The 12,699-nt window shown below is 43.0% G+C and overlaps 1 protein-coding gene across 3 annotated transcripts in view; it reads left to right on the top strand.

The window, feature by feature from the left end:
- The window catches only part of LOC134359997 (probable voltage-dependent N-type calcium channel subunit alpha-1B), a 910,000-nt gene that overhangs the window by 877,884 nt on the left and 19,417 nt on the right, over positions 1-12,699 (top strand). For all 3 annotated transcript variants that reach the window (XM_063073960.1, XM_063073961.1, XM_063073962.1), the window contains one exon: positions 5,389-5,496. In XM_063073960.1, coding sequence (XP_062930030.1) covers positions 5,389-5,496 — 108 coding nt within the window. The remainder of the gene's footprint in view (positions 1-5,388; positions 5,497-12,699) is intronic.

Genomic DNA, 12,699 nt, shown 5'->3' with positions numbered 1-12,699 from the left:
GCCAAGAGGTATTACTGACCACCAACTACCCATCTAAGACTAATTCTTTTCTCCCCACATTGTCATCAGATTGTGCCACACCCCGACACACAGGAGGCGGGTCACAGCAGCAAACAGCCTACCAGCCCACATGTGTTGGTGATGTGGAGGAAACTGAAACACCCAAGGAGAACATGCAAACACCACATGGACAGCAGCGAGGGTCATGACTGAGCCTGGCTCGCTGGAGGTGTGAGGCAGCTGCTCTACTAGTTACACCAGTGGATTTGCTTGCTATATTAGATTAGATTGGATTAGATTCAACTTCATTGTCACTGTGCCGAGTACAGATACAAAGCCAATTAAATACATTTAGCATCTGACCAGAAATGCAAAGAATAGTGTTATTTACATGTTGTTATATCACACGTGACTTAGCAGGATAATGTGAGGCATTTGGTTACTGTGCTGTAGCGGTGACCTTCCCATGAAGTAATGGGGCTGAAGGATGATCAGTTTATTTATAATGTCCCAACATGCCCTACAGATTTCATCACGATATTTCTGTGACAGAGGATGTTCATGAGCTCTGGAGCCCAGAGCTTGGGGTCATGGTCTCAAGGTGAAGATCTGACCATCTCCAAACTAAAGTTGAGTATATTGTCATATGCACAAGTATATGCACACAGAGAGACCTTAGATCTCAAACTGAAAGTGAGAAAGAAGAATTACTTGGAGCATCATAAAATTTTTGGAATGCTGTGCCTCTGGTTTTCAAAGGTTGTCAGTCACTGAGCGTGGTCAGGGCAAAGATTCTGGGGCACTGGGAGAGAATCAGAAGACATCCGATGGGGGCAGGAAGGTGGATTTGAACCAGGAGAACTTGCAGAATGTCAGGATAGCCTCAAATGCTGGTTGAATTTTGTCCATCCTCGGGCTGTGTGTTTTCATTTATAACATGCATTGTTTGAATATTAAGTGGGTCACCTGTTGGAGAACAGATTTTGATATACTTATGAAACAGGTCTGAATAAATTAAGGTTTACAAATCAAATCAAATCTGCATCTAATTTTTGACCACATGCCCTTATCTCTTTGTTAATAATCAAACCTTGAGAGGACTTAATTCTGTTTCTCCCTCCCTTTATGACAAGAAAATTCCAATGTATAACTGCTAAACATCTGTCCTTAGCAAAGTTACATATACAGGTCTTAATTTCTTATTTTGATGATAAATCAATGCCATAAGGTAGATTAAAATGAATGCTACAAAAATGTACCACTTCTAGTTTCTAGTGCCCATAGTACAGTCAAAATGTACTGCCCTTTGTTTGGGGATGGAGGTGCACAAGCTGTTCTCAATTGATTTGATGGCCACACTGTTAAACTGGAATTACATTCTCCATTAAGATCCTCTCACTCAGCTAAATTTACATTAGCAAAACACACAGCCTGCTGATGTACCATCAAAGGGACTCTCCACCAGTTTCCAGTGGATTGTTGACTGATTTGAGCTGGATGTTGCCACAGTACTCTAAGGCTCTGCTGCTTCCTAAAGTTGCTGAGATTTGTTGCGAATGTTCTTGTCAGGAGCTGCAACACTTTGACTTCAAGCTTCTGCTTCCAGATGAGTTTGGAATTGTAGATACAGTGGACTCTCATTAATTGGGACATATCGGGACCAGTACATTTTGGCTCAATTAAGTGGTTGCCCCAATTAGCTAAAGTTTCATGGAAACAGTTAAAAAGGTATAAAAAGGACAAACTACTGCTTTACTGAGTAGCAAATTATGAAATACACAGCAAATTCTGGTTTAAGTTGGCGCTACCGAAGGCATGTAACAGCTTACTGGTAGTTCAGATGGCAAGAGATTCGACTAAAAACATTACCTATAGCATCTTTTCTGAAGCAACTTGTGGTGAACTGTCACCGCAGACAGTGAGGAGGCAGGTGGCGACGAGGCTGCTTCAGCAGATCAGCCGTGCTGGGGCATTGCGAGGTGCAGTGTGTTCGAGCTGGGGTCGTAGACAGGGTTGATGGTATTGCTGCCAGAGATGGAGTGAGCGATTTGGAGAGGAGTCGATGCGGAAGAGTTTTGATGCCTGACCACCTAACTGGGGTGCGAAGTTGGATCACTCCAAGTGCCAGGCTGATTTGGTGAGATCAAGAACTGCTTCGGGCGGTGCAGTCCAAGCATATCGTGGTGCCAGGGTCTGGGTTCTCGAGTGAGGCACTACCTGGTACTTGGACAATTTAAGTGCTGGCATAGATAGACTAGAAGCCGAAGTGCCAGGAACGGAGGCAGGGTCGGGCTGATAGTGCTCGCTGTCCCGTGAATGCTCATTCCTTCTACGCGGCACTGTGGCTGTGAACTGATCCGGTCACTGTGTGTTTTTGCCCTGCTAGTGTGATGAACCCCTACCCCGGCTGCTCCAGAAATGGATCTGGGGACTCAGTCTGGTTCGGAATGCTGTTGGCTTGCTTCTATTGTTTGCATTATTTGTGTCTTCCATTTCTCTCTTTCACTGCACAGTGGTTTTTGTCTTTTTAAATAATTGTGTTATTCAGGTTTCTTGCTTTGTGGCCGCCTGTGAGCAAACAAATCACAAGGTTGTATAATTTATATATTCTTTGACAATAAGTGCACTTTGAGTCTTGAATCTTGAAATAAGAACACTATCAATGCTACTACAGTCCGAGAAAACTCCTAGTAGTTATTGACGGAGGAATTCATCCAGTGTACACTGTCACATTCTTTTGATTGACTGTAAATGAACAAAATCAGCAGACACCTCGTGCAGATAATGGACTGCCTTTGTACAATGCTATCAACGATTGCATCCTCCAAACCTTTTCATTGTAACATTACAGATGATTATTGATACCTTCAAGTTCTTCAAAAGGAACATAAGTTAGTTCCTAACTTAGTGAAGTAGTGAGTTTCATTTTCACTCATGGCCATTTCTTGCATCTCCAAGTCTGAATGCTTGAAACCGCAGTGTGCGAAACAGTTCTGAATTGTCTTGTTTCTCAGCCACTATCAGTAACAAAAATCACTGCTTTTTGAACACAAGCACACACAATAGTTGCTATTTAAATACTGTTCACTCCAAGCAGAGTGTAATGTCTAATGGCCATGCATGTTCATGCTACTGATAGTAGCTAGAAACCATTTGGCAACGATCTACTGCTCCAATTAAGTGGCATAGTGTTCCAAATAAAAAAAGGAAATCCTAATTATTTTCTCAATTAGATTTTGTTCTTTAAGATTTGTCCCAAATAAGCTGCTTCCCCAATTAACCAATGGCTGGAATCCACTGAATTTGTGACTGAAAGAACGGGCAGAGGTTCCACAGTTTAGAGAAAGAGGAAGTCTATCTCGCTTCACCAATGTTTTCCTGCCAGATTCAAGATACATTGAGAATTTCATAGTGATATTAAACCCTAGAAAGAGTGAGACCACTTCATTTTTATGATGTAATCTAATATTCTGGAGTTTTCAAATGAAAGAGCCAACTAATGATGCGTGTGTTCTGATGAATTAGCTTTAGAGCTGTGGATTTAAAATCCATTGTTCAAAAATACGGTAGATGCAGACTTGCATCTATCTCAACTCCCAGAACCCCTTCCACTTTGTGCTGCTAAGGTTACTGTTCCCAGGTGGAGGTGGATTCTGAGGCATGTTCAATCTGGAAATGTTATCTTTGCCAGTACAAGACAGACCATCTAGGAAAAGTCATCTTCTCATTACTATCATCAGGGAGGAGGTACAGGAGCCTGAAGACTCACGCTCAACACTTCTGTTCCTCTGCCATCTGATCTCTGAATGGTTCGTGAGCCCTCGAACACTACCTCACTCATTCTGTTACTCTTTTTATTGTAAAATGTGGTAATTTTCATGTCTTTACACTGTACAAGACACCAAATTTCACAGTAGATGCCAGTGATTATAGACCTGATTCTGACTCTAAGTTGCATCTATTTATCATCATCCCATTCCCCTTTGATATCTTAATCATGAAAAGTTGTCAGAACCAGATTTCAGTGGGAAGAGGATGGTTTAAGGACAGTGAATGAAGCTTGAAGGATAAGATAATGAAGTGTACCTGCACCTTCCATCATGATAGTTGGTGAAAACATTTGCCCTTGTTACTTACTTAAAACTTTGACTTTTTCTTTCAAACGCCTACTTTTCAGGTATAACATTTCCTGATTTTGAAGATTGTTTCATTTTTGGTTGATATTGCACAGGTAATTCCCAAGCTGATTTCGGGAAGAAAACATGAACCAGAAGGCTGGCTGATAAAGAAAGACGAGTTTTTGATGAATTATTATACAGTAATTGTATCCCTTGCTCTACCAAGTCATCAGCCTATCCTCATTTGCAGATCCATCCAAGCTCCGTGCTGTAACCTCTTTCCGTAAGCCACTTTGTACGTTTTGGGTTGGAATGCAGTGGCTCAAATTTAACCACAAAGCCTTCTTCCCAGCCCTCCCCTCCCCCTGCCCCCATGAATTCAGCCATCATTGAAAATGTCTCCTGTCATTACTGCCCTGCTGTTTGAGATTCTTAATCTCATCCTAAATCTGTAAAGGATGGAATCCATCCTTCTTGCCTGAAGGTATATGCAGCAGACTTACACCACAGTGAAGAGTGGGCACAGATCAACAAGAGGTATCTTATAAATGCTCCTGTCTGAACATAGTCACACATCACAGAAACAGTTTAAGTCAGCCTGTCAGTCATTGCCCCTTCCTCTGACCACCTCATTTGTGAGACATCTTGACTAAAAATGCTATAGAATTCCAGAAATGTATACCATAGGTCACCTTATCCCACAATCAATGAAAATATCCTGCGGTTGTCTCAGAATATTGTACAATGAGTGACTGCATACAAATTCAGGAAGACTATTTATCAGAAAATTTTAATTGTTTGCTGGTTTAAGATTTGCTGTTAATGGTTTCAACAGCTCCCTATTTAGATTTCAGTGCGTTGAGTATCACTAAGAGCAACCACCTACTGCACTACCTTCACCTTCAACCTATAACCTCCTGACCTTTGCAGCTGCTGCCAGAAGCTCTAATACACGCCATGATGGTCAGGTCTTCAGATGGATGGTAGTCTTTCATTCTTTAAACCAAAGAAGCAATACTGGATAAAACATAAATCAATTTTGAAAACCCAAGAAATTTAGGTGTCTAGGCAGGGGGAAAATAATTGATTTTGTGGGATTTGCCATTAACAGGTTGAGGAATTCCCTTGACAGATGTGAGCACATACAATTGTCTAGGTTGCTCACATGTTGTAGGCAGAGATTTAATCAAACTGAACAAGAAAGATTATGGGGACTGGTATTGGGTGGAGTGGGAATGAAAAGAGCTGACTTTCCCCTTCTCTTGCACAGGCTGTGGAGTTGAGAGAAATGGGCTATGATGTGAACCACTCGGACCAGCCCAGTCTGGAGAGCCATGGTCGTGCGGCATCCATGCCTCGCCTGACAGCAGAGACCCAGGTAAGTGACTGACTGCGAATGGAAACGCTGAGTGAAGCTTCACTGCACCTACAGGTGATTGATCTCTGAAAATCTGCTGGGAAATCTTGATGAAAACGAGAATGTTGACAGTTGTGAACTTGAGTTTGGCCCAGATGCAAGAAGGAGGGTTAGCCATACCAAGAATATAAAAGCAGGACTGGGACTGGACAAATTAAATGTGAGCTAAAATCTTCACTATTTAGATTACGTTGGCAACAATTTAGACCTGGGCAATCACAGATAATAATTAGTTTATCAACGATATATTCGGTTTATTCATTACCGTTACCTGCCTTTAGAGAACTCCACTTAAATGATCTAAAAAAAAATTCAGTAACTGCCTCAGATTCCTTTGCTTATAGTTGTAAACTATATTTCATTTCCCTCAGAGGAGAAGAGACCTACAGTCCGTTCAAAGGAGACCCTATTTTGTTAACCACTGTCAAATGTGCTTAAAATCAGCTCAGAAGTTAATCCTGTGTATGTGTGAACGGCACTCTAAAATTAGAGGCAATTAAACAGTCAGAAGTTAACTAAAGGAAAATAAACTGCCACTGATTCCATAAATTCTTTGTGAGACCTTAAACCATAAGACATAGGTGCAGAATTAGGCCATTCAGGGCATCAAGTCTGCTCTGCCATTCCATCAAGGCAGAATTATTATCCCTCTCAACCCCATACACCTGCTTTCTCCCAGTAACATTTGACACCTTGACTAATCACTTGGTCATCTGTCAACCCCTGCTTTAAATATACTCAATGATTTGACCTCCACAGCCATCTAGGGCAATGAACTCCACAGATTCACCTCCTCCTCTCTTAGACCATTAGATATAGAAGCAGAATTAGGTCACTTAGCCACTTCATCACAGCTGATCCAATTTTCCTCTCAGCCCCAATCTCCTGCCTTCTTCCCGTATCCCTTCATGCCCTGACCAATCAAGAATCTATCAACCTTTTCCTTAAATGTACATAGAGATTGACCTCCACAGCTGCCTGTGGCAACAAATTCCACAGATTCACCACTCTCTGGCTAAAGAGATTCCTCTTCATCTCCATTCTGAGGCTGTGTCCTCTGGTGTTAGACTCTCCTATAATAGGAAACATCCTCTCCACAGCTGGTATATCAAGGCCTTTCACCATTCAATAGATTTTAAAGAGGGCACCGCTCATTCTTCTGAATTCTAGTGAATACCGGCCCAGAACCATCAAGCACTCTTCATTGGACAAGCCATTCAATCCTGGAATCATTTTTTGTGACCCTCCTTTGAACCCTCTCCAGTTTCAGCACATCTCTTCTAAGATAAGGAGCCCAAAACTTCTTACAATACTCCAAATGAGGTCTCACCGGTGCCTTATGTTACGTACCCCGTAACTGGGTTGCCAAACCAGCAGAAATGGATCACTCAGTTGGAGTCTGGAGTACTAGAACTAAGAAAGTTTTATTAAAGAAACAAGCAACACAGTAATCGAAAGGATAATAAATGCAACAGTTCAGCGATGATAAACGCACATGTGCACAGAATTAAGATAACAGCATCAATCAAGCTCTATCGTTGTCTAGGGGTAAATGACCAATTTCAAAATGACTCAAAGTTCAGTCCAGTTTAGTAGTTCAGTTCGCAGTAATCATTGCCATGGCGGTGGACAACGTGGGGGAAGAGAGAGATAGAATAGGAACAACTCATCATTCAGAACGGCTTCACTCACAGACCAGCGGGATGGCTCACAAACAGCTTTTGGGCGGGTCCTTGGTGATGTCACCTGAGGTCACCGACTGTGACCCCTCCTCCAGATGCGGTCGATCCTCTGCAGTGAACCCGGCACCCAGGCAAGGGCGGACACACACCGGGTTCCCGCTGATCGTACCTTTCCACCCTGTGCGTTGTCCGATACTTCTCACCACTCGTGAGAGGCGCACCGTTTCCAGGGTCTCGTTACCTCGGGTGGCGTGTGTGTCTGTCTTAGCGAACCTGTCCCTTTTTATCCCCCTGCTGGGGTATCGCCTGTCCATCACTTCAAACAGTTCAGGGTTCAAAGGGGGGAGCCGCTCCAGACAGCTCTTCCTCCCACATCCCTTCATTACACATCTCCAGACGCTGCTCCATTGTTCCTTATCTCTCCTTCCCCTGAGGGCAGGTGGCAGACCAACTGCTGATGCCACTGATGCTAGCCCAGGCCAGCAAACATCTTAATTTTATGTGTATTCTCGTAACACTTATAAAGCTTCAGCATTACATTATTGCTTAAATATTCTAATCCTCTTGAAATGAATGTTAACATCATATTTGCCTTCCTCATCACAGACTCCCAAGACACCATGCGCCTCAGTATTTTGTATTTTCTCTCCATTCTGGAAATAAACAACCCTTCCATTTCTTCTACCAAAGTGCATGACCATACACTTTCCAACATAGTATTCCATCTGCCATTTCTTTGCCCATTCTCCTAATCTGTCTAGGTCCTTCTGTAGCCTCTCTACTTCCCCAAAACTACCTGCCCCTCCACCTATCTTCATATTGTCTGCAACATTGGCCTCAAAGCCATCAATTCCATTATCCAAATTACTGACACATAATGTAAAAAGAATTGGTCCCAACACAGAACCCTGTAGAACACTATTAGTAACCAGCAGCCAACCAGAAAACACTTCCTTTGTTCCCACTTTTTGCCTCCTGCCAATCAGCCACTGCTTTATCCATGCTAAAATCCCTCCTGTAATACTCTGGGCTTGTAGCTTGTTAAGCAGCCTCATGTGTGGAACCTTGTCAAAGGCCTTTTGAAAATCCAAGAACACAACATCAACCAATTCTCCTTTGTCTATCCTGCTTATTATTTCTTCAAAGAATTCCAACAGATTTGTCAGGCATGACTTTCCCTTGATGAAACTATACAAACTGTGGCCTATTTTATCATGTTTCTCCAAGTGCCCTGAGACCTCATCCTTAGTACTTATCTCCAATATCTTCCCAATCACTGGCGTCAAACTAACTGGCCTATAATTTCCTTTCTTTTGCCTCTCTCTCTTCTTGGAGTGGAGTGACATTTGCAATTTTCCAGTCTTTCAAAACCATTCCAGAATCTAGTGATTCTTGAAAGATTATTACTAATGCCTCTTCAATCTCCTAGCCATCTCTTTGAAAACCCTGGGATGTATACCATCTGGTCCAGGTGATCTACCTACCTTCAGACTTCTCAGTTTCCCAAGATCCTCCTCTCTAATAATGGTAACTTTGCACACTTCGTGTCCCTTGACACCTGGAACTTTCACCATAATGCTAGAGTACTTCACAGTGAATATTGATGCAAAATATTTATTCAGTTCATCCGCCATTTCCTTGTCCCCCACTGCTACTTCTCCAGCATTGTTTTCCAGCTGTCCAGTATCCACTGTCAACTGCCTTTTACACCTGATGTACCTGAAGAAACCTTTGATATCCTCATTGATATTACTGCCTAGCTTACTTTCGTAATCCACCTTTACCTTCTTAAATGACTGTTATTAGTCGCCTTCTGTTGGTTTTTAAAAGCTTTCCAATCCTCTAACTTCCCAGTAATTTTTGCTCAATTATATGCCCCCTTTTTGGCTTTTATGTTGGCCTTGACTTCTCTTGTTAGCCATGGTTGCCTTTAGAATACTTCTTCCTCTTTGGGATATATATATCCCGTGCCTTCTGCTTTGCTGCTTTGATGTCGTCCCTGCCAGTGTCCTTTTCCAATTCTGGCTAAACCAACTGCTCTTTTATGCCTCTGTAATTCCTTTTACTCCACTGTAATACTGATACATCTGACTTTAACTTCCCCTCCTCAAATTTCAGGGTGAATTTGATCCTATTATAATCACTTTCCCCTAAGAGTTCTTTTACCTTAAGCTCTCTAATTAATTCTAGTTCATTGCACAACACCCAATCTAGAATAGCTGATCCCCTAGTGGGCTCGACCATGAGCCATCTCGTAGTCACTCTAGAAATTCCCCCTCCTGGAATCCAGCACCAACCTGATTTTTCCAAACTACCTGCATATTGAAGTCCCCCTTGACTATTGTAACATTGTCCTTTTGGCGTGCATTTTCTATCTCCCATTGTAATTTGTAGACCACATCCTTACTACTGCTTGGGTGTCTCTATACAACTCCCATCAGGATCTTTTTACCCTTGCATTTCCTTAGCTCTATCCACAATGATTCAACACTTTCTGACCCTTTGTCACTTATTTCTAATGATTTGATTTCATTTTTAACCAAGAGAAATGCTGCCCTCTCTGCCTTCCTGCCTATCCTTTCGATATAATGTGTATCCTTGGACATTAAGCTCCCAGTTATAATCTTCTTTCAGCCATGATTCAGTGATGCCTACAACATCATACATGCCAATCTGCAACCATGCTACAAGTTCATCTACCTTAATGTGCACATACAAATCGATCACCTCCAGTCCTGTTATCACCGTTTTTGATTTTATCCGTCTTTGATGTTGCAGCTCATCCTGTTGACTGCAATTTTGCCCTTTCAACTGCCTCTCCTCACTACACATTGCCTCCATTTGTAAATCAGCTATCTCATCTTCAGCACTATCATCTGCCTTTCCCACGATACTTGCATTAAAATATATGCAGCTCAGGAGACTAAGCGTACCATGCTGAACCTTTTGATTCCTGACATCACCTGAGGTGTTACCAACATCTGCCTCCACAACCTCTCCATTAACTGCTCTGGCACTCTGGTTCCCGTCACTCTGCAACTCTAGTTTAAACCCCACCATGCAGTATAAACAAACCTTCCTGCTAGAATATTAGCCCCCTTCCAGTTTAGGTGCAAACCATCCTTCTGTACAGTCCTACCTTCCCTGGAAAAGAGCCTAATGATCCATATTTTTCTGAGATAAGGAGTCAAAACTGCTCACAATACTCCAAGTGTGGCCTCACCAGTGTCTTGTGAAGCCTCAGCATCACATCCTTGTTGTTATAGTCTAGTTCTCTCAAAATGAATGCTAACATTGCTTTTACCTTCCTTACCACCAACTCAGCCTGCAAGTTAAACTTTATGGAATCCTGCACGAGGACTCCCAAGTCACTTTGCACCTCTGAGTTTTGAATTTTTTTCTCTGTTTAGTAAACAGTCAGTCAGTCAGTCAGTGGGTGCCGTCCCGAATCTGGGGTTGGTGGCTATGCACCTCCATCTTCTTCAATCTTGCGACAGCACCGAGTACAGCCTCTCCTCCAGTTTATTCTCGCTGGCCGCCTTGGCACCGCCCACCGCCGCCCCGACAAACTCTAGCCTGAGGCCGTTTCGGTCTCCAGCCTCGGCTGCTTCTCCGAGCTCGGTCCTTCCTTAGGCAGAGGCCTTGGGCAGGTCCAGGCAAACGGTGCAGTGCTCAAGTTCATCATGTCTCTTCTAACTAGATGCATAGCATACGATTCGTAGATACGTGGTGAGGCTTTAAATCTCTTCCACAGAAGATGGCCGTTGGCTCACAAGGAGCTCATTCGCCCTTTGTCAGGTCTTGTTTTTTTCAGTCCTGCTGGGTGTCCTCACACCCTCACCAGACTAAGTCCAGTGGGGGAGCTGGCCCAAGTTGCCAACCACTCGACCACGGACCCCGGCCGAGCGCCGGGCGCACGCCCCCCGCCACCCGCCAAATCTCTCTGAGCATCTGGCGCCCGACCGAAAACTCGAAAACTATGGTCGAGCGGCCGGCAACCAAAGTAGTAAGTAGGCTACATCTTTATTCCTTCTACCGAGGTGCATGACCATACACTTCCCTGGACTATATTCCATCTGCCACTTCTTTGACATTTGCACATTTGCAGCCTCATGTGCAACAACTTCTCAAAGGCCTTCTGAAAATTGAAGTAAACAACATCCACCGACTTTTCTTTGTATATCCTGCCCGTTATTTCCTCAAAGAATTTCAACAAATTTGTCAGGCAATATTTCCCCTGAAGGGAACCATGCTGACTTTGGCCTACTTTATCATGCACTTCCAAGTAACCCGAAACTTAATCCTTCATAATGGACTCTAACATCTGCCCAACCACTGAAGTCTAACTGGCCTATAATTCCCCTTCTTCTACCTCCTTCCCTTCTTAGAGTGAAGTGACATTTGCAATTTTCCAGGCCTCTGGAACCATGGCAGAATCGGGTGATTCTTGAATGATGGCTACTAATGCCTTCACAATCTCTTCAGTTACTTCCTTCAGAAACCAGGGGTGTAGTCCATCTGGTCCAGGTGTCTAACTACCTTCAGGCTTTTCAGCTTCCCAAACACCTACTCCTTAGTGGTAGTGACTGCCCTCACTTTTACCCCCTGACACTCTAGAGATTCAGGCATACTGCTGGTGTCTTCCACAGTGAAGACTGAAGCAAAATATTTACGGAATTCGTCCACCATTTCTTTGTCCCCCATTACTACCTCTCCAGCTTCATTTTCCAGTGATCTGATATCCACTCTTGCCTCACTTAGTCTTTATGCATCCGAAAAATCTTTTGGTTTCATCTTTTATATTGTTGGTCAGCTTATCCTCATATCTCACCTTTTCTGTCTGTCATTTTTAGTTTCCTTCTGTTGGTTTTAAAAGCTTCCCAATCCTCTATCTTCCCACAAATTTTTGCTCTATTATGTGCCCTCTCGCATGCTGTTATACTGTCTTTGAGTTCCCTTATCAGTCACAGTTTTGTCATCATGCCTTTACAATGCTTCTTCATATCTGGGATGTATCTCGTTTGCACCTTCCGAATTGGTCTCAGAATCTCAAGCCATGGGTGTTCTGCAGTCATCTCTGCAAGTGTCCCCTTCCAATCAACTTTGGCCAGCTCCTCTGTAATTCCCTTTACTTCACTGTAATACTGATACATCTGACTATATCTTATCCCTCTCGAACTGCAGGGTGAATTCTATCATATTATTATCACTGACTCCTAAGGGTTCCTTCGCCTTAAGCTCCCTAATCAAATTTGGTTCATTAAACCACACCCAATCCAGAACTGTCTTTCCCCTCGTGGGCTCAGTAACAAGCTGCTCTAAAAAGCCATCTCGTTGGAATTGTACAAATTCTATCTATTGAGATCCAGCACCAAGCTGATCTTCCCAATCTACCTGCATATTGAAATCTCCCATGACTATCATAACATTGTCCATTTAACATTCTTTTTCTATCTCCTATTGCAATTTATACCCACATCCC

The sequence above is a fragment of the Mobula hypostoma genome, chromosome 21 (genome assembly GCF_963921235.1).
Source record: "Mobula hypostoma chromosome 21, sMobHyp1.1, whole genome shotgun sequence".
In the NCBI taxonomy this organism is placed as follows: Eukaryota; Metazoa; Chordata; class Chondrichthyes; order Myliobatiformes; family Myliobatidae; genus Mobula; species Mobula hypostoma.
Note: the sequence above shows the minus strand (reverse complement) of the source record. Positions and strands in the feature narration are given on the sequence as shown.